Consider the following 18895-nt stretch of genomic DNA (forward strand, 5'->3'; position numbering starts at 1 on the left):
TTGTGTCATGAACAGTGCTTGTGCCCATAGAAATAGACGTGGTGGGTGCTCAGTTGATGAGGCTGGTAACTCATCAACTGAATGGACCTGTTGGTATCTATTGATTTGTTCTTCACACAGAAGTGTGACACAGAGAAATTGCCTTCCTGGTCTGTATTAGCAGTGACTCCTTGATTTATACTTGAATTATCTGTTCTACTTTTGCAACATAAAAAATAATTTCTAAGTCAGTCTCAATGCTTCCTTAAAACCTTTTATTTAGGCAAGTTTACATAATGTCTATACAGTACATGTACTCACATGCAAGACAAATGTGATAGTTATTGCTTGGGCACAGTAGGCCTTTCATTCCAACAGTTGGTTGACAACCTCTTTTGTGATTGGGTATGTCAACACACAGTTCCCTTGATATCTGTTAGCTAATTGGTTCCTCCCATTGATCATGACTACAGGGAATATGGAGTGAAATCTGACGATGTCTGCCACAGAATCAAACATCTAGGGAGAAAATAAAGCATTAATGAAAGCCATGTAAGGATAAGCTTGATACTAAAAGTGTGATAGAGTGATACTTAAAGAAACAATCCATATCGGTGAAACTGCCACGTCCGTTTGCAGTATTACAACAACAAAGATGTTACTTTAAAACAACAACCACAGATTTTGTTCATTGCAAGTGCGGTAGAACAGCAGGGTATATAGGCCTACTACCATGTTTTTTTTTTACTGTGATGCTAGAGGCTCATTTCCTCAAAATAAAAACAATAACAAAGCTGCCTGGGGCGGCCAGTGGCGCTGTTTCGGCCATGGCGGATCTCTGCTTTAAAGTAAAGTAAAATCTACTCAAGTAAAGTTAAAGTAAAGTCTACTAAAGTAAAGTACTCTTTCTTACTTGTCTACTCACATCATTGGCACTTTGCCCAGTCCCAAGGACGTACTTGGAGGTGCTATCAATGAACCGAATTTTAACGTTGAAAACTCTCTTGTCATGAAACACTGCTAAGACAAAGGGTTCGCTCTTCGTGTTCCTTGAGCAATTCCGCACCAAAAATGCCCCATCCTGTTAGGGAGACATTTGGGTAACATTTTATTTAAAGAGTACATATACAAGGACTTCATAACACAGTTACAACCCATACATAACACATTCATAAGCAGTACGTAATAATTTTATATAGATTGTATCATTAATATTACTTAATTACTACTGTACATTAAAATATACAGTGCTCACTAGGATCACATCCATTAATACTTAAAGAAATACCTTGTAACTCTGCTGTTGGGATTGTTCTAGCTCTTTGCATTTCCATTCATTAAGATTATTTAATATTATAAACTGGGTGGTTCAAGCCCTGAATGCTGACTGGCTGACAGCCATGGTATATAGGCCATATACCACACCCCTTTGGGCCTCATTACTTAAATAACACCTCACATTACAAACCTTATTCACCAGGTGTAAGGCATGTTCAGCCTCTGCTCGATCACAAGCTCCTATGTACCAGTCTTGTTCATTGTACGTCTGGAAAAAAAATTAAGCATATTGTAATTTCATAAACGGGCCAATCATGTAAGCTACAGTACATTGGCATTTTCTGTCATAGTTTTGGTTCTTTCATTACTTCCAAGTAATCTTCATGCACATCATTGTCCTGGTGGATATCACCCATTTGGAGATGTGCCTGGTGTATTCAGGCTGCATACCTGACAAGGTCTTTCCTTGGGGACAAAGTCATGCTGCTCCACGTCATCTTTGGTTTGAGGCCACTCATGGTGTTGTTGACGCTTCACTGAGGACTCTTCTACATGGCATAAAATAAGACAGGCTTTCAATTGCATTCATCATACTCGACACAGAAGTTTATTTTCTATAGGTAAATTGGAGATCAATGCAATTAAACTATACAAAATGTTGAGATGGCAAGGTCTTATTTACCTGGGGTATTGTGCCTTTGTTGTAACCTAATTCAAGAATCAAATAATGTGTTATCATAAATATAGAAAAATACTCATGAACTATTGTAGTGGTTTTAAAGAACTTCACAAAAATTCCTCCCATGTACCTTATGTCTGTGTTGAGTTGAGATTCAAGGTCCAGTGAATATCTTTGGCTTTGGATAGTTTGCTCTCTCCCTAAACAATTACCTAAAATATGTTAACATTTCTATTATTATTACAACCTTAGAATGTTTAGTTTCTTAAATATGGAATTTAAATAGTACTCACTATTTGAGGGTGTATTGCATTCCACCTATAATTAATATGAAGCATACGTTATACGTGATGAACGTGAAGCAAACATCCTTAGTAGCTATTCATTTACTGTTTCTGTTACTCAGTTTTAGCAAGAACGTTTCATGGGCCGCTAACACTGCATCCATGTAGATAGATTCACCCAAAGATAGACGTTTAGCAAAAATTAGGCATACAATATGTGATTCAACCGCTTACATTTTGTTGTCTTCTCTGTCTGCTGGAGGGGAAAAGAGACAGACCCATTTTACAATTCTCTTTCAATTGGAAATATAACTATAGGTGAACGTAATTTCTGAGATGGGTCATGGTGGAATCACATTCAACCAACAGGTGGCACTAATACTCCATACAACATTGCATTAGTGTCCCCTTAATGTCCCTATGGTGTTAGGTAGATGGACAATAACTCACTCTCTCCTGCAGGGCCTCTGGAGGTCCAGCCCAGACAGCTTGTTCATTAGGTCCTTAGGTAAGGACGGTGGGGACCTGGAACCAAACAATATTAAAGTCTCAACAAAGGTTTCAAAACGAACATACTGGACTTACAAACATAGTACTAATACCAGTGTCATGAAATGTATAAAGAGATTAGAGGGACTATTACCTTGGTGGGAGTAGCATGTTCTGGAAAGAGGAATATCAAGAGGAATATATTTTACATTTGGCACTCTTTTCCAGTTTGGAAAATGTTTTTTTGTTTGTAAATCTTAAGTGTCAGCCTCTTGGTCTTTCCCAGAGCTTTTGTTTGAAATGCTGTATAGTATTATTTTTTAACAGTGTAAAACATTTACCTGTTCTGTAGTCTCCATGACTTGTGCTCTCTCATCTGTAAAACAACAGCTATTGAACTGGATTACCTTTGCTGTGCTATATCACCATCTTGACATCATCATGTTTATGAATTGGAATAAATGCAGTCATTTTCTGCATACACCGATTATGATCAATTATCCCAATCAAAACTGATATTAATAGATTACATTATTATCACCAATGATTACTGATGTGCCCCGGAGTGGCGCAGCGGTCTAAGACACTGCATTTCAGGGCAAGAGGTGACACTACAGTCCCTGGTTTGAATCCAGGCTGAATCACATCCCACCGTGATTGGGAGTCCCATAGGGCGGTGCACAATTGGCCCAGCGTCATCTGGGTTTGGCTGGGGTAGGCCGTCATTGTAAATAAGAATTTGTTCTTAACTGACTTGCCTAGTTAAAAAAAGATAAAATGACAACTCCTGTTTGGTGATTATTACCTAACTGGGTCCTCCTTGGTTTTCTGGGCTTCAGTTGGCGGTTGACAGAAGGTCTGGTATTTCCTATTCAAAACAATGCCATGGATCCATTGACCAAACTTGAAACATGACCAAGGAGTGTCTGTATTGGAACTCTCTACCAACTCTTATACAGTGGGGCAAAAAAGTATTTAGTCAGCCACCAATTGTGCAAATTCTCCCACTTAAAAAGATGAGAGAGGCCTGTAATTTTCATCATAGGTACACTTCAACTATGACAGACAAAATGAGGAAAAGAAATCCAGAAAATCACATTGTAGGATTTTTAATGAATTTATTTGCAAATTATGGTGGAAAATAAGTATTTGGTCACCTACAAACAAGCAAGATTTCTGGCTCTCACAGACCTGTAACTTCTTCTTTAAGAGGCTCCTCTGTCCTCCACTCGTTACCTGTATTAATGGCACCTGTTTGAACTTGTTATCAGTATAAAAGACACCTGTCCACAACCTCAAACAGTCACACTCCAAACTCCACTATGGCCAAGACCAAAGAGCTGTCAAAAGATACCAGAAACAAAATTGTAGACCTGCAACAGGCTGGGAAGACTGAATCTGCAATAGGTAAGCAGCTTGGTTTGAAGAAATCAACTGTGGGAGCAATTATTAGGAAATGGAAGACATACAAGACCACTGATAATCTCCCTCGATCTGGGGCTCCACGCAAGATCTCACCCCGTGGGGTCAAAATGATCACAAGAACGGTGAGCAAAAATCCCAGAACCACACGGGGGGACCTAGTGAATGACCTGCAGAGAGCTGGGACCAAAGTAACAAGGCCTACCATCAGTAACACACTACGCCGCCAGGGACTCAAATCCTGCAGTGCCAGACGTGTCCCCCTGCTTAAGCCAGTACATGTCCAGGCCCGTCTGAAGTTTGCTAGAGAGCATTTGGATGATCCAGAAGAAGATTGGGAGAATGTCATATGGTCAGATGAAACCAAAATAGAACTTTTTGGTAAAACCTCAACTCGTCGTGTTTGGAGGACAAAGAATGCTGAGTTGCATCCAAAGAACACCATACCTACTGTGAAGCATGGGGGTGGAAACATCATGCTTTGGGGCTGTTTTTCTGCAAAGGGACCAGGACGACTGATCCGTGTAAAGGACAGAATGAATGGGGCCATGTATCGTGAGATTTTTAGTGAAAACCTCCTTCCATCAGCAAGGGCATTGAAGATGAAACGTGGCTGGGTCTTTCAGCATGACAATGATCCCAAACACACCGCCCGGGCAACGAAGGAGTGGCTTCGTAAGAAGCATTTCAAGGTCCTGGAGTGGCCTAGCCAGTCTCCAGATCTCAACCCCATAGAAAATCTTTGGAGGGAGTTGAAAGTCCGTGTTGCTCAGCAACAGCCCCAAAACATCACTGCTCTAGAGGAGATCTGCATGGAGGAATGGGCCAAAATACCAGCAACAGTGTGTGAAAACCTTGTGAAGACTTACAGAAAACGTTTGACCTCTGTCATTGCCAACAAAGGGTATATAACAAAGTATTGAGATAATCTTTTGTTATTGACCAAATACTTATTTTCCACCATAATTTGCAAATAAATTCATTAAAAATCCTACAATGTGATTTTCTGGATTTTTTTTTCTCATTTTGTCTGTCATAGTTGAAGTGTACCTATGATGAAAATTACAGGCCTCTCTCATCTTTTTAAGTGGGAGAACTTGCACAATTGGTGGCTGACTAAATACTTTTTTGCCCCACTGTATGTGCTTCAATCAGTAATTGTTTGGGTTTCAGTTACCTGGAGGAGTACAAGGGAGGCCTCTTATGGGATGCCGTGGGGGTATGATAGGGCTGCTCTACAAGCAAGACAAAACATGGTAATAAACATTAATATCATGTTTAAATAATGGGTTTTAAACTCACGTTGATTGGATGTAAACTGGCAAATTGTGTGATGTAAAAGAAGAACTGAGGAAAATCACGTACACTTGAAGTGGAGCTGATACTCTGAGCGTAGGAGGATCTGGAAATGTCCCTATCTTTAAAGAAAGAATATAATTATTATTAATCTCAATAGTTTTGGTTGATGTGGCAATTGCAAGTTGTTCCAGTAGATGGAAGTATAGAGTGTTATTCCACATACACAACAAAAAACATCTTACCGTATCCATAGTAACACAGCCGCTGGGGCGGCAGTGTAGCCTAGTGGTTAGAGCGCTGGACTAGTAACCGAAAGGTTGAAAGATCGAATCCCCGAGCTGACATGGTACAAATCTGTCGTTCTGCCCCTGAACAATGCAGTTAACCCACTGTTCCTAGGCCGCCATTGAAAATAAGAATTTGTTCTTAACTGACTTGCCTGGTAAAATAAAATAAAATAAATAAAAAGTAGAGCAGCTGTGGGGCCCCTGACTGTAATATTACAATATAGCAGCTGTGGGGCCCCTGACTGTGGTATTACAATATAGCAGCTGTGGGGCCCCTGTGGTATTACTACAGAGAAGCTGTGGTGCCCCTGACTGTGGTATTACTACAGAGCATCTGTGGGGCCCCAGACTGTAATATTACTACAGAGCAGCTGTGGGGCCCCTGACTGTGGTATTACCACAGAGCAGCTGTGTGGCCCCTGACTGTAATATTACAATATAGCAGCTCTGGGGCCCCTGACTGTAATATTACAATATAGCAACTGTGGGGCCCCTGACTGTGGTATTACAATATAGCAGCTGTGGGGCCCCTGACTGTGGTATTACTACAGAGCATGTGTGGGGCCCCAGACTGTCATATTACCACAGCGCAGCTGTGGGACCCCTGACTGTCATATTACTACAGCGCAGCTGTGGGGCACCTGACTGTGGTATTACTACAGAGCATGTGTGGGGCACCTGACTGTGGTATTACTACAGAGCATGTGTGGGGCACCTGACTGTGGTATTACTACAGAGCATGTGTGGGGCACCTGACTGTGGTATTACTACAGAGCATGTGTGGGGCACCTGACTGTGGTATTACTACAGAGCATGTGTGGGGCACCTGACTGTGGTATTACTACAGAGCATGTGTGGGGCACCTGACTGTGGTATTACTACAGAGCATGTGTGGGGCACCTGACTGTGGTATTACTACAGAGCATGTGTGGGGCCCCTGACTGTGGTATTACTACAGAGCATGTGTGGGGCCCCTGACTGTGGTATTACTACAGAGCATGTGTGGGGCCCCTGACTGTGGTATTACTACAGAGCATGTGTGGGGCACCTGACTGTGGTATTACTACAGAGCATGTGTGGGGCCCCTGACTGTGGTATTACTACAGAGCATGTGTGGGGCCCCTGACTGTGGTATTACTACAGAGCATGTGTGGGGCACCTGACTGTGGTATTACTACAGAGCATGTGTGGGGCACCTGACTGTGGTATTACTACAGAGCATGTGTGGGGCACCTGACTGTGGTATTACTACAGAGCATGTGTGGGGCACCTGACTGTGGTATTACTACAGAGCATGTGTGGGGCACCTGACTGTGGTATTACTACAGAGCATGTGTGGGGCACCTGACTGTGGTATTACTACAGAGCATGTGTGGGGCACCTGACTGTGGTATTACTACAGAGCATGTGTGGGGCACCTGACTGTGGTATTACTACAGAGCAGCTGTGTGCCCCTGCGGCCCCTGATTGTGGTATTACTACAGACCAGCCATAATCCATGAGGAGTTTACTCACACAACTCATGCTATTCTCTCCCCCTTCATTTCAGGATAATTGTATCTCTCCCACAGTGTGGATTTGATTGGCCTACAGATGGCTCTAGAGCTCGACACAGAGGCCTCTCTCAGCAGCATGAGATCTCACTTACAGCTCCGCTTTCTGTTTCACATTGGGTTTGGATGTCACACTTGTTCTTGCCCACACTTTATTTTCTTCCTTCTAATTAGACTGGTGCACAATGGAGCTTCTAATCTAGTCTAAATCTACTTTGTGCTTGAATGTCTTAAAACGTCTCGTAAAATACACAATGCAAAGTAAAAAACTTTTTTTTTTTACATATTACATTTTAAGTTTAATTATAGATATACAGTATGTTAATTATAGGTACTTTGTATTTGTCATGTGTGGATAGCTAATCATACCTTTAATACAAGATGGAAGAGCAACTTCTCTGTTTTGTACTTTTTACCTGCTATAATTCTATAATTCTATCTAATAGATTGTCAGGGACTAGAGTTCGTACCTGCATAGTCTCTGTCTGACTCAGGGGCTCTGGCAGGAAGGATGTGCACCAAGAACTCTTCTTCATGGTTATCAGGGACATGATACTCATCCTTCTCCATGTTGCTATAGCGACCATATCTCTGTTTGGTCATGTTGCCTCTCTTCCAAGGTTCCTGTGGAGAATGAGAAGGAGCTACTTCAATGTGAGATTCGCACACACTGTAGACTTCACACAAACTGCATGAAACTGGTGACTCGTTACCTAATAGTTTGTTTTTGTCTGGTGTATATTAGAGTCATCATTAGCTCCACATAAAGTACCATCAGGATGTTTCCCCTGAAATCAGTAAAACCTTCGCACTCTAATCAGCAATGTCTCAGAAACTTCATTATTCATTTACTGTAACTGAGTCTACTGTGGTGTGAGTGCTGGTGCTGGGCCATGTTTTAACATGAATGTGCTGCAACCCAGAAGGAGACAATGCCCTCTTCACGCGGCCCACCACATTAATGCCACAATAATGCTTTACGCTCACTTCACCCACTTTGGCTAAACTAGCCACAATGTGACAGATGGTGGAACTGGCAGCGTGGGTAGTGGAGGGTTGGAGGGCAAAGGACATTAACAGAATTTGAGAGCCCTTGACCGACAATACAGTGATATCTCTCACGCGTCTGAAAATACATGTCTGAAATGAAATGGGACTAGACAGACAGACACACAGACAGTTGGTAAGAGGGACAGACTGACTGACAGGAGAGAAGAGATGCATAAGGGAATTTACACTATACATTCACTCTCAAAAGTTGTTGAATGTAGTACTTCACTGAGGACCTATCAGTAAAGACCTACAGCTGAAGTCGGAAGTTTACATTCACAGCCAAATATATTTAAACGCAATTTTTCACAATTCCTGACATTTAATCCGAGTAAAAATTCCCTGTCTTGGGCCAGTTAGGATCACCACTTTATTTTAAGAATGTGAAATGTCAGAATAATAGTAGAGAGAATGATTTATTTCAGCTTTTATTTCTTTCATCACATTCCCAGTGGGTCAGAAGTTTACATACACTCAATTGGTATTTGGTAGCATTGCCTTTGAATTGTAACTTGGGTTAAACGTTTCGGGTAGCCTTCCACAAGCTTCCCACAATAAGTTAATTGTGAAGGCTTGGTCGCAAATGGGTCTTCCAAATGGACAATGACCCCAAGCATACTTCCAAAGTTGTGGCAAAATGGCTTAAGGACAACAAAGTCAAGTTATTGGAGTGCCCATCACAAAGCCCTGACCTCAATCCTATAGAATATTTGTGGGCAGAACTGAAAAAACGTGTGCGAGCAAGGAGGCCTGACTCAGTTACACCAGCTCTGTCAGGAGGAATGGGCCAAAATTCACCCAACTTATTGTGGGAAGCTTGTGGAAGGCTACCTGAAACGTTTGACCTAAGTTAAAAAATTTAAAGGCAATGCTACCAAATACTAATTGAGTGTATGTAAACTTCTGACCCACTGGGAATGTGATGAAATAAATAAAAGCTGAAATAAATCATTCTTTCTACTATTATTCTGACATTTCACATTCTTAAAATAAAGTGATGATCCTAACTGACCTAAGACAGGACATTTTTACTCTGATTAAATGTCAGGAATTGTGAAAAACTGAGTTTAAATGTATTTGGCTAAGGTGTATGTAAACTTACAACTTCAACTGTATGTTTTATAGGCTCCTCAGTACTAGACTAAGCCAATTTGAGCGTCATTCCCATTTGCCAACGCTAAAATTAATGTCATCTATATACATTGTTTTGCAAGCTTGCGTCATAATTTTGTCTCACATGCCGAAAACGCAGCCTTGTTGATTAGATTTTACACTTCGCGGCCACCGGAGTTTAACATGTGACTACAGTTTGCATTGAATTGTGGGTCATATCAGCCCCACTAGTGATCAAAGTTCTTCACTCGCTCCCTCGACCTAAATCGAGGGCTAAGGGGGCAACGTTAGTGAATTGGACCTCTACTTCAGGCTGCAAGCCCGACATCGGGATCAATATGACAACAGCCACTGCAAGTGCAGGGCGCGAAATTCAAAATCTATTTTTGTAAAATATTTAACTTTCACACATTAACAAGTCCAATACAGCATTTGAAAGATAAACATCTTGTCAATCCAGCCAACATGTCCGATTTTTTAAATGTTTTACAGAGAAAACACCACATATATTTATGTTAGCTCACCACCAAATAAAAAAGACAGACATTTTTCACAGCACAAGTAGGATGAAGTAGCATGCACAAGCCAACCTAACTAACCTAAAACCAACCTAAATAACCTAGAAAAAACTACCTCAGATGACAGTCCTATAACATGTTACACAATAAATCTATGTTTTGTTCAAAAAAAATGCATATTTTAGCTATAAATCAGTTTTACATTACTGCTACCATCATAGCTACAGTAAGAAATCGCACGGGAGTAGCCAGAGAAAATACAGACACCAACTTCAACTACCTTATTACACATCAGAAAACATTTCAGAGAAATATATGGTGGATAGCTAATGAAAGACAAAGATCTTGTGAATACAGACAATATTTCAGATTCTTTAAATGTTTTACAGCGAAAACACCACATATATTCATGTTAGCTCACCACCAAATACAAAAAGAGAGACAGATATTTTTCACAGCACCGGTAGCATGCAGCTAGCATGCAAAGCCAACCTAACTAACCTAGAACTAACCTAAATAACCTAGAAAAAACTCCCTCAGATGACAGTCCTATAACATGTTACACAATAAATCTATGTTTTGTTCGAAAAAGTTGAATATTTTAGCTATAAATCAGTTTTACATTACTGCTACCATCTTAGCCACCATCATAGCTACAGTCAGATATCGCACGGCAGTAGCCAGAGAAAACAGACACCAACGTCAACTTCTAATTTCACATCAGAAAAGATTTCAGAAAAATATATGGTGGATAGCTAATGAAAGAGAAAGATCTTGTGAATACAGACAATATTTCCGATTTCTGAAGTGTTTTACAGCGAAAACACAATATATCGTTATATTAGCTTACTACAATAGCTAACACACAGCAGCATTGATTCTAGTCAAACGCTAGCGATAGCACAGTTCGACAGATATATGAAAAAGCATCCCAAATTGGGTCCTTATCTTTGTTGATTTTCCATCAGAATGTTCTCCAAAGGGTCCTTTGTTCAGAACCGTGTTCATTTGGACCTAGAACGAACGATGTCCCTGTTGAATTAGCATGACACACTGGCCATGCCGTGCTAACCTCTCCGTCTTGACAAAATTCTTGCGTCGCATCACGTCTAAAGTCCAGAATAAATTTCAATAATATAATTAAAGTATATTGAAAAAACATACTTTAGGATGATTTTGTGACATGTATCAAAGAAAATCGAAGCTGGAGGTCATATTCACCTATAACGAGTGTTTTCCAGGAGCGCAGTCCAGTTCCTACTTCGCGCCCAGAAAAAAATATAAAGTGCGCACTTATCACTCAAAGAGGTTCCTTTCAGTCCCTGACAGAGATAATCAAGTCCTTTTTTCTCTCACTTCCGCATGACAACCAGGGGAAGATGTGTGACGTGTTTGTACAGTCCCAAGTGCCAAGGCCTTTTATAGAGAGTATCTTGAAGAGAGACATAGCTTCTTGGAAATTTCTCTTTTTCCAGAAAATGGGCTGTAAAAAGAGTTATGTTTCACTTAGAGAAATAATTAAACCTGTTTTAGAAACTAGAAGGTGTTTTATATCCAAAGGTAATAAATAATATGCATATTGTACGAGCAAGAATTGAGTACGAGGCCGTTTGAAATGGGCACCTTTTTTCTGGCTACTCAATAATTTCCCTTGCAGCCATAACAGGTTATTAAGATGGCAATCAAACTGCATCCGGTTTTGACGTGGATTCCCCAGAGGGAAAGTTGCTTACGCAAGGGCTGAGGAGGTAAAATTAACGTGTTTGGACTATTGCCCTAATAACAGGAAGGGTTGCAAGCTCTAAAACTGTCCCCCCCCTCCCAGGTTCATTGAAGTGGAACCAACAGGTCAGCCATTACTAACCATAATCACAGCAGACTCATAGCTGGTCCCTCTCTTCAGCTAATGATGAGGCCAAACACATAATTAGCTTGGCATTTAACACAAGGCTGCACGTTCCAAAACAGCCCGTCCTTGGAACCTTTCATCCACTGACCACATGCAGAAGTACTGTCTGTACGTCCCAAATGGCACCCGCACTATAGAGGGAATAGGGTGCCATTTGGAACGTATTCTTTATGTTTGAAAGAGGACTTTCATTGGCCTCATACTTGTTTCATACCATCTTACATTCCATACCTTTATTCTCTGTATAAATTCCAGATGACAGACTCTCCGCCCTATGGTGTGTAAGTGGTTTGACAAGTTAAGAAATTAGCATGAGCACCTTGAAGTGGGGCTCCTTATGGAATAAAATAGGTGACACAATGGCTGGCAAGACCATTTCAGAGAACACAAATATATATTTCTTGTGATATTAAGCAATGTTCAGATGGAGATGATATTAGTAGATGTTTTCTGTTAGTTTTTGTACGTGTTAGCTGGTCAGGACGTGAGTTTGGGTGGGCAGTCTATGTTTTCTGTTTCTATGTTGGTTTGGGTACCTAATATGGTTCTCAATTAGAGGCAGGTGGTTTTCATCTCCTCTGATTGAGAATCATATTAAGGTAGGTGGGGTCACATTGTTTGTTTGTGGGTGGTTGTCTCCTGTGTTAGTGTCTGTCTATGTTGCACCATACAGGACTGTTTCGGTTTGTTTGTTCATTTTGTTCGTTCGGTTTTTATGTAGTCATTTCCCTGTTCGTGCGTTCTTCGTGTTACATGTAAGTTCTTATGTCCAGGTTTGTCTTCATTCGTTTTGTTATTTTGTTAGTTAATTCAAGTATAGTTCGTTTTTTGTCTTCGTTGTTTTGTCTTGTCTAAATAAATATCATGTCTAAGTATCACGCTGCGTCTTGGTTCAATCCATGCTCCTCCTCTTCGGATGAAGAGGAAGAGGAGAACCGTTACAGAACCACCCACCCTACCAGAACCAAGCAGCGGAAATTCGAGCAGCGGCCAAGTAAGCAGGACTCGTGGACTTGGGAGGAAGTATTGGAGGGAAAAGGACACTGGGCGCATATTGGGGAATATCGCTGCGCTCGTGAGGAGATGGAGGCAGCGAGAGCCCAAGAGCGTTGGTATGAGGAGGCAGCAAGGAGACGTGTCTGGAAGCCCGAGAAGAAACCCCAAAAATGTATTGGGGGGAGGCTAAGAGGTAGTGGGCCGAGGGCAGGTAGGAGACCTGCACCCACTTCCCAGGCTTACCGTGGAGAGCGGGAGTACGGGCAGACACCGTGTTACGCAGTAGAGCGCACGGTGTCTCCTGTACGTGTGCATAGCCCGGTGCGGGTTATTCCACCTCCCCGCACTGGTAGGGCTAGATTGGGCATTGAGCCAGGTGTCATGAGGCCGGCTCAACGCGTCTGGTCTCCAGTGCGTCTTCTCGGGCCGGCATTCATGGCACCAGCCTTACGCATGGTGTCCCCGGTTCGCCTACATAGCCCGGTGCGGGTTATTCCACCTTCCCGCACTGGTCGGGCGACGGGGAGTATTCAGCCAGGTAAGGTTGGGCAGGCTCAATGCTCAAGGGAGCCAGTACGCCTGCACGGTCCGGTATTTCCGGCGCTACCTCCCCGCCCCAGCCCAGTACCACCAGTGCCTACACCACGCACCAGGCTTCCAGTGCGTTTTCAGAGCCCTGTTCCTCCTCCACGCACTCTTCCTATGGTGCGTGTCTCCAGCCCAGTGCCTCCAGTTCCGGCACCACGCACTAAGCCACCTGTGCGTCTCCAGAGCCCTGTACACACTGTTCCTTCTCCCCGTACTCGTCCTGATGTGCGTGCCCGCAGCCCGGTGCCACCAGTGCCGGTACCACGCACCAGGCAAATAGTACGCTTTGAGAGTCCAGTGTGCCCTGTCCCTGCTCCCCGCACTAGCATGAAGGTGCGTGTCCTTAGCCCGGTGCCTCCAGTTCCGGCACCAGGTCTACAGTGCGCCTTATCCGGCCAGAGCCATCCGTCTCCCCAGCGCCATCTGAGCCATCCGTCTCCCTAGCGCCATCTGAGCCATCCGTCTCCCCAGCGCCATCTGAGCCATCCGTCTCCCCAGCGCCATCTGAGCCATCCGTCTCCCCAGCGCCATCTGAGCCATCCGTCTCCCCAGCGCCATCTGAGCCATCCGTCTCCCCAGCGCCGTCTGAGCCATCCGTCTGTCCCGAGCCATTAGAGCCGCCCGTCTGTCCCGAGCCGTCAGAGCCGATAGTCAGTCAGGAGCCGCTAGAGCCATTCGTCAGACAGGATCTGCCAGAGCCGCTAACCAGACAGGATCTGCTAGAGCCGCTAACCAGACAGGATCTGCCAGAGCCGGCAACCAGACAGGATCTGCCAGAGCCGCCAACCAGACAGGATCTGAGCCGCCAACCAGACAGGATCTGCCAGAGCCGCCAACCAGACAGGATCTGCCAGAGCCGCCAACCAGACAGGATCTGCCAGAGCCGCCAACCAGACAGGATCTGCCAGAGCCGCCAGTGAGCCATGAGCGTCCAGAGCCGCCAGTGAGCCATGAGCGTCCAGAGCCGCCAGCCAGCCATGAGCGTCCAGAGCCGTCAGCCAGCCATGAGCGTCCAGAGCCGTCAGCCAGCCATGAGCGTCCAGAGCCGTCAGCCAGCCATGAGCGTCCAGAGCCGTCAGCCAGCCATGAGCGTCCAGAGCCGTCAGCCAGCCATGAGCGTCCAGAGCCGTCAGCCAGCCATGAGCGTCCAGAGCCGTCAGCCAGCCATGAGCGTCCAGAGCCGTCAGCCAGCGATGAGCGTCCAGAGCCGTCAGCCAGCCCGGAGCTGCCAGAGCCGTCAGCCAGCCCGGAGCTGCCAGGAATCCGGAACTGCCCCTCAGTCCAGAGCTGTCTCTCTGTCCAGAGCTGCCTTTCAGTCCGGAGTTGCCCCTCTATCCTGAGCTATCTCTCTATCCTGAGCTACCTCTCTATCCTGAGCTACCTCTCTATCTCGACCTACCTCGCTGTCCTGAGCTACCTTGTCCCGGAGCTGTCCCTTATCTTGGTGTTGCCCCTTATATTAGGTGGGTGGAAAAAGAGGGTGGTCATTCTAAGGGGGAGATGTAAGCTGGGATTGACTATGGTGGGGTGGGGACCTCGCCCTGAGCCTGAGCCACCACTGTGGTCAGATGCCCACCCAGACCCTCCCCTAGACTTTTGGTGGTGCGTTCGGAGTACGCACCTTGAGGGGGGGGTTATGTCACGTTCCTGACCTGTTTTCTGTTAGTTTTTGTATGTGTTAGCTGGTCAGGACGTGAGTTTGGGTGGGCAGTCTATGTTTTCTGTTTCTATGTTGGTTTGGGTACCTAATATGGTTCTCAATTAGAGGCAGGTGGTTTTCATCTCCTCTGATTGAGAATCATATTAAGGTAGGTGGGGTCACATTGTTTGTTTGTGGGTGGTTGTCTCCTGTGTTAGTGTCTGTCTATGTTGCACCATAGGGACTGTTTCGGTTTGTTTGTTCATTTTGTTCGTTCGGTTTTTATGTAGTCATTTCCCTGTTCGTGCGTTCTTCGTGTTACATGTAAGTTCTTACGTCCAGGTTTGTCTTCATTCGTTTTGTTATTTTGTTAGTTAATTCAAGTATAGTTCGTTTTTTGTCTTCGTTGTTTTGTCGTGTCTAAATAAATATCATGTCTAAGTATCACGCTGCGTCTTGGTTCAATCCATGCTCCTCCTCTTCAGAGGAAGAGGAGAACCGTTACACAGACACAGTCGACTGAAGGCTACAGAGCTGGTCTGATCAGATAAGAGGCACTATACCATTAAATGTTATAATTCAACCATATAAAAAAATATATACATTTGTAATATTAGCTTTTTTTTGTTTTCGGTTGGGTAATAATTACTATAACAAATGCATGAGTAAAGCACTGCAAATGCTTTATAAAATGATTTATTAACACATACAAATAGGTATAAGCAAAACAACTCAGAGGAGTTTGCAAACACATTTTTAAAAAACAACTATGGGTCTTACAGTAAACATTTCACTGGCATATTTTGCATAGGACTCACATACTGTAGATGTCAGAGCATTTGCTTTCCAGTTAACAAAAAAGTTAAGGATGACATTGCTCAGAGATTTCCAGTCACGTTTGGTATCAACAAGCGATCACTCAATAAATCTGGCTTCCTGCGCACTAAAATAAACCCTAGTCACCTGACATGGAGTTCATTGAATAGGGAACAGATGACCGCTACATTACAGCCTTGTTTTTTTACTTTCGTCGCTAACCTCAAGGGAGAAAACAAACAAATAAAAGGTGTAGCTAGTTGAGAGTTAGACCTTCACTGGGCAACCTCAATTTGAGTTGCAGAGATGGTCATAAAAAAACATTACCTGGAATGTTCAACAATTAGGACAGAAATAAATACATTTGTGTGTTTTATTTGATCTTCACTCGCCGTAATTCATAAAAGGTCAGTATCTGTTCCTCATAATTCCTCATGTGCTAATATGCTTTTTCTGAAGCTAATACAATAAACAAGTGACTTATCATTTTTTAAAGAGGAAAATATAGAAATAGCCAGTGGTGCATCCTCCAACAGTGCTATCATCAATCATCAACCAAACAGAGGATAAAGTATGCATAACCATTGCCAAAATAATCTCACTAAATATCAGTCACAGCCAAATCCCCATGAAGGGATGAACCAGAGCATGTTTGCTTATATAGTACAGGTGATTGAGATGCTACATCCACATCCCACTAGAAAATTGCATACGGAGGGAAAAACACAGCCATTTAAAAACAAGCAACACTTTCAGGAGTTCTTGGCTACTAGGCTCTTAGAGTCATGTGTTGTCAAAGCCTGCCTGTTCTCTTTGTTTTCACATTTATTTTCGACTAGAGCCTATCAATTATCTTTGGCTACTGATGCTGTTGCTTTTTGCATGTTCACCAACTGAGACAGATGCTGAAATGAGAAACAGAGAAGAGAGTGGATGCCATGCATTTACTCTCAAAGACAAACTACCTTGTCAACATGTTTATGCCACAATTGTAGAACAAGCCCAATAAGGGTTTCACAGACTTGTTACTACTCTGTAACCAGTAACATTTAGTACCCACCAATGTTTTTTTTATGTGGTATTACCACCATTCCTTTAGTATTTCCCGGATGTCATTGCACAGAAGTCTACTTGGCTAATTTTAGCCTTGCAACAACCAAAAATGACTTCCTGTGTTGGTGAGCAATGAGCATCAGCTACAGCTACAGCATACCACCCATGGCCTTCTGACTTCTTCTTCAAGCGATTGTGGTCTGGCTAGAGAGATTTGGCCTCAATAGTGTCAGCTCAGAGAACAAACATCTGCACAAACATACATAAATGCCCTATGAGTATTCAAACTGAAAATACAGATTTATTTGCTTTTGACCTGACATTTGACTATCTGATTGATCTTCCATTTTGGTGAAGTAGCTTCAGTTAGACATGTTCTCCACTTGTTTGATGTGGATGTGGACTTGAACTGGTATAAATAAATTCAGGTATGTGCTTGTTCCTTTTACATCCCTTTTCATGTGCAGTATTCTCACCATGCTGCCGCCCACAGCGGAGTATCATGGTTGCAAAATTGCACATTGAAAGTAACTGTGGAGCACCAATAACAGGGCTAGATCGACAATCTGTGAAACCAATTTACCATCTGAAACAGAAGCCGGGGAGACATGTTTTCTACAGGGAGGATTATTCTCCACTCATATATTTCTCAGATGATATTTCTCATCACACAGAACATTCAGTAATTTGGGTTAAAAATAAATGGCCTGCAGAAGCCTTCTCTTAACAGGTATTGCTCTTAATTTAAGCCTGAGCATCGTGACATTTCAACATCTGCTCTCCAAAGTGCAAGGGTGGTGTTGTGACATTTACTTTTTTCTCATTAGATTAACTCTCCATCTGTGCCTACGTCTATTTCAGGAGCGTCAACTCGCACCCATTTATGAAGAATAGTATATTCAAGCCCGGAGATGAACTGCTTGTAGGAACGGGATTAAAGTCTTGCAAAAGCGTTTGTAAGCAGGAATTGTAGGTTTAAATTTAGCTCATAAATACAAGTTCCCACATACAAATCTGGGTTAACTTTTTACATAAAGGTACCAAAAATATATAGGCTGATCTTCCAATCAAATGGCTTTATTGTTTATGCCTCCATCTTAAAGAGAAACCAGGAAGGTGTTACAGAAATGCTTACCTTATAAGTAGAACGCAAAATATTGCGCCTTTGTCCACCCACAGTACAATCCAGGCCTCAGTATGGATACTTTAGAACTTTTTGGCCCTGTTTTTGATGAGAACAGTTTTAGGACACCACCATGTCTCTGTGTCTGTCTGCAGTGTAACCCGAAAGCCCTGCAGCAGCAGTACAGGTGCACAAGGTCAGCCTCTTTCCTGTGGTTTCCTTTGCGATGGTATAGTCTCATTTCCTCTAAAACGATTACCATCTGGCCTCTCATATTCTCACTGATGCTTATCTGTGATCTGTGAGCTACACCTCCTCCCTCCTCCACGACACACACCACCCTCATCTCCCTGTCAATCTGGCACCTCATCCTTGTGCCAAGAACCCCCCCCCCCCACCGTGCTCCGAACCTGTCACTGATACAGAAGATTCAGTTACCCAGCCTGGGAGGGGCTGAGGTGGTGGAGGGGGGTGACGGGATGGGACGGGGGACGGGGTGGTGGTGGAAGGGGGTGAGGTGGTGGAGGGGGGTGGGGGTGAGGTGATGGAGGGGGGTGAGGTGGTGGAGGGGGGTGGGGGTGAGATGGTGGAGGAGGGGTGAGGTGTTGGGGGGGTTAGGTGGTGGAGGGGGGTGGGGGTGAGGTGGTGGAGGGGAGTGGGGGTGAGGTGGTGGAGGGGGGTGAGGTGGTGGAGGGGGTGAGGTGGTGGAGGGTGGTGAGGTGTTGAAGGGGTGTGAAGTGGTGGAGGGGGGGTGAGGTGCTGGAGGGTGGTGAGGTGTTGAAGGGGTGTGAGGTGGTGGAGGGGGGGTGAGGGAGTGGAG

At 43.7% G+C, this 18895-nt stretch overlaps 1 protein-coding gene and 1 long non-coding RNA gene across 7 annotated transcripts; both read right to left on the bottom strand.

Annotated features, from left to right (window-relative positions):
- Window positions 1-233: 233 nt before the first annotated feature.
- Window positions 234-18413, bottom strand: LOC139574537 (cytokine-dependent hematopoietic cell linker-like). 6 transcript variants are annotated; one of them, XM_071399213.1, is made up of 16 exons: window positions 18088-18413; window positions 7741-7894; window positions 5497-5549; window positions 5309-5366; window positions 3515-3577; window positions 3051-3085; window positions 2864-2883; window positions 2671-2745; window positions 2455-2473; window positions 2230-2254; window positions 2067-2136; window positions 1940-1965; window positions 1708-1805; window positions 1448-1525; window positions 893-1060; window positions 234-498 (listed from the first exon to the last, which is right to left on the bottom strand). In XM_071399213.1, exons 2-16 carry the CDS (start codon window positions 7871-7873, stop codon window positions 346-348), a joined length of 1074 nt encoding a protein of 357 aa, XP_071255314.1. In that variant the 5' UTR covers window positions 7874-7894; window positions 18088-18413; the 3' UTR covers window positions 234-345. The 6 variants fall into 6 exon arrangements, with proteins under 6 accessions (XP_071255314.1, XP_071255313.1, XP_071255310.1 ...); XM_071399212.1 differs by having other exon boundaries at window positions 2455-2476; XM_071399209.1 differs by having other exon boundaries at window positions 2067-2148; window positions 18088-18410.
- LOC139574536 (uncharacterized) lies at window positions 10909-11280 on the bottom strand. The gene is made up of 2 exons (XR_011674792.1): window positions 11173-11280; window positions 10909-11060 (listed from the first exon to the last, which is right to left on the bottom strand). It is a non-coding gene; the product is annotated as an uncharacterized lncRNA (long non-coding RNA).
- Window positions 18414-18895: the final 482 nt, after the last annotated feature.

The sequence above is a fragment of the Salvelinus alpinus genome, chromosome 4 (genome assembly GCF_045679555.1).
Source record: "Salvelinus alpinus chromosome 4, SLU_Salpinus.1, whole genome shotgun sequence".
Classification (NCBI taxonomy): Eukaryota; Metazoa; Chordata; class Actinopteri; order Salmoniformes; family Salmonidae; genus Salvelinus; species Salvelinus alpinus.

Coding starts and splice junctions, on each gene's coding strand:
- LOC139574537 (XM_071399208.1), bottom strand. CDS start 7,873: ATGACCAAACAGAGATATGGTCGCTATAGCAACATGGAGAAGGATGAG. Junction 2,884..3,050: donor TCATGGAGACTACAGAACAG/GTAAATGTTTTA, acceptor TCCTCTTTCCAG/AACATGCTACTCCCACCAAG. Junction 1,061..1,447: donor CCTTACACCTGGTGAATAAG/GTTTGTAATGTG, acceptor TCTCCCTAACAG/GATGGGGCATTTTTGGTGCG.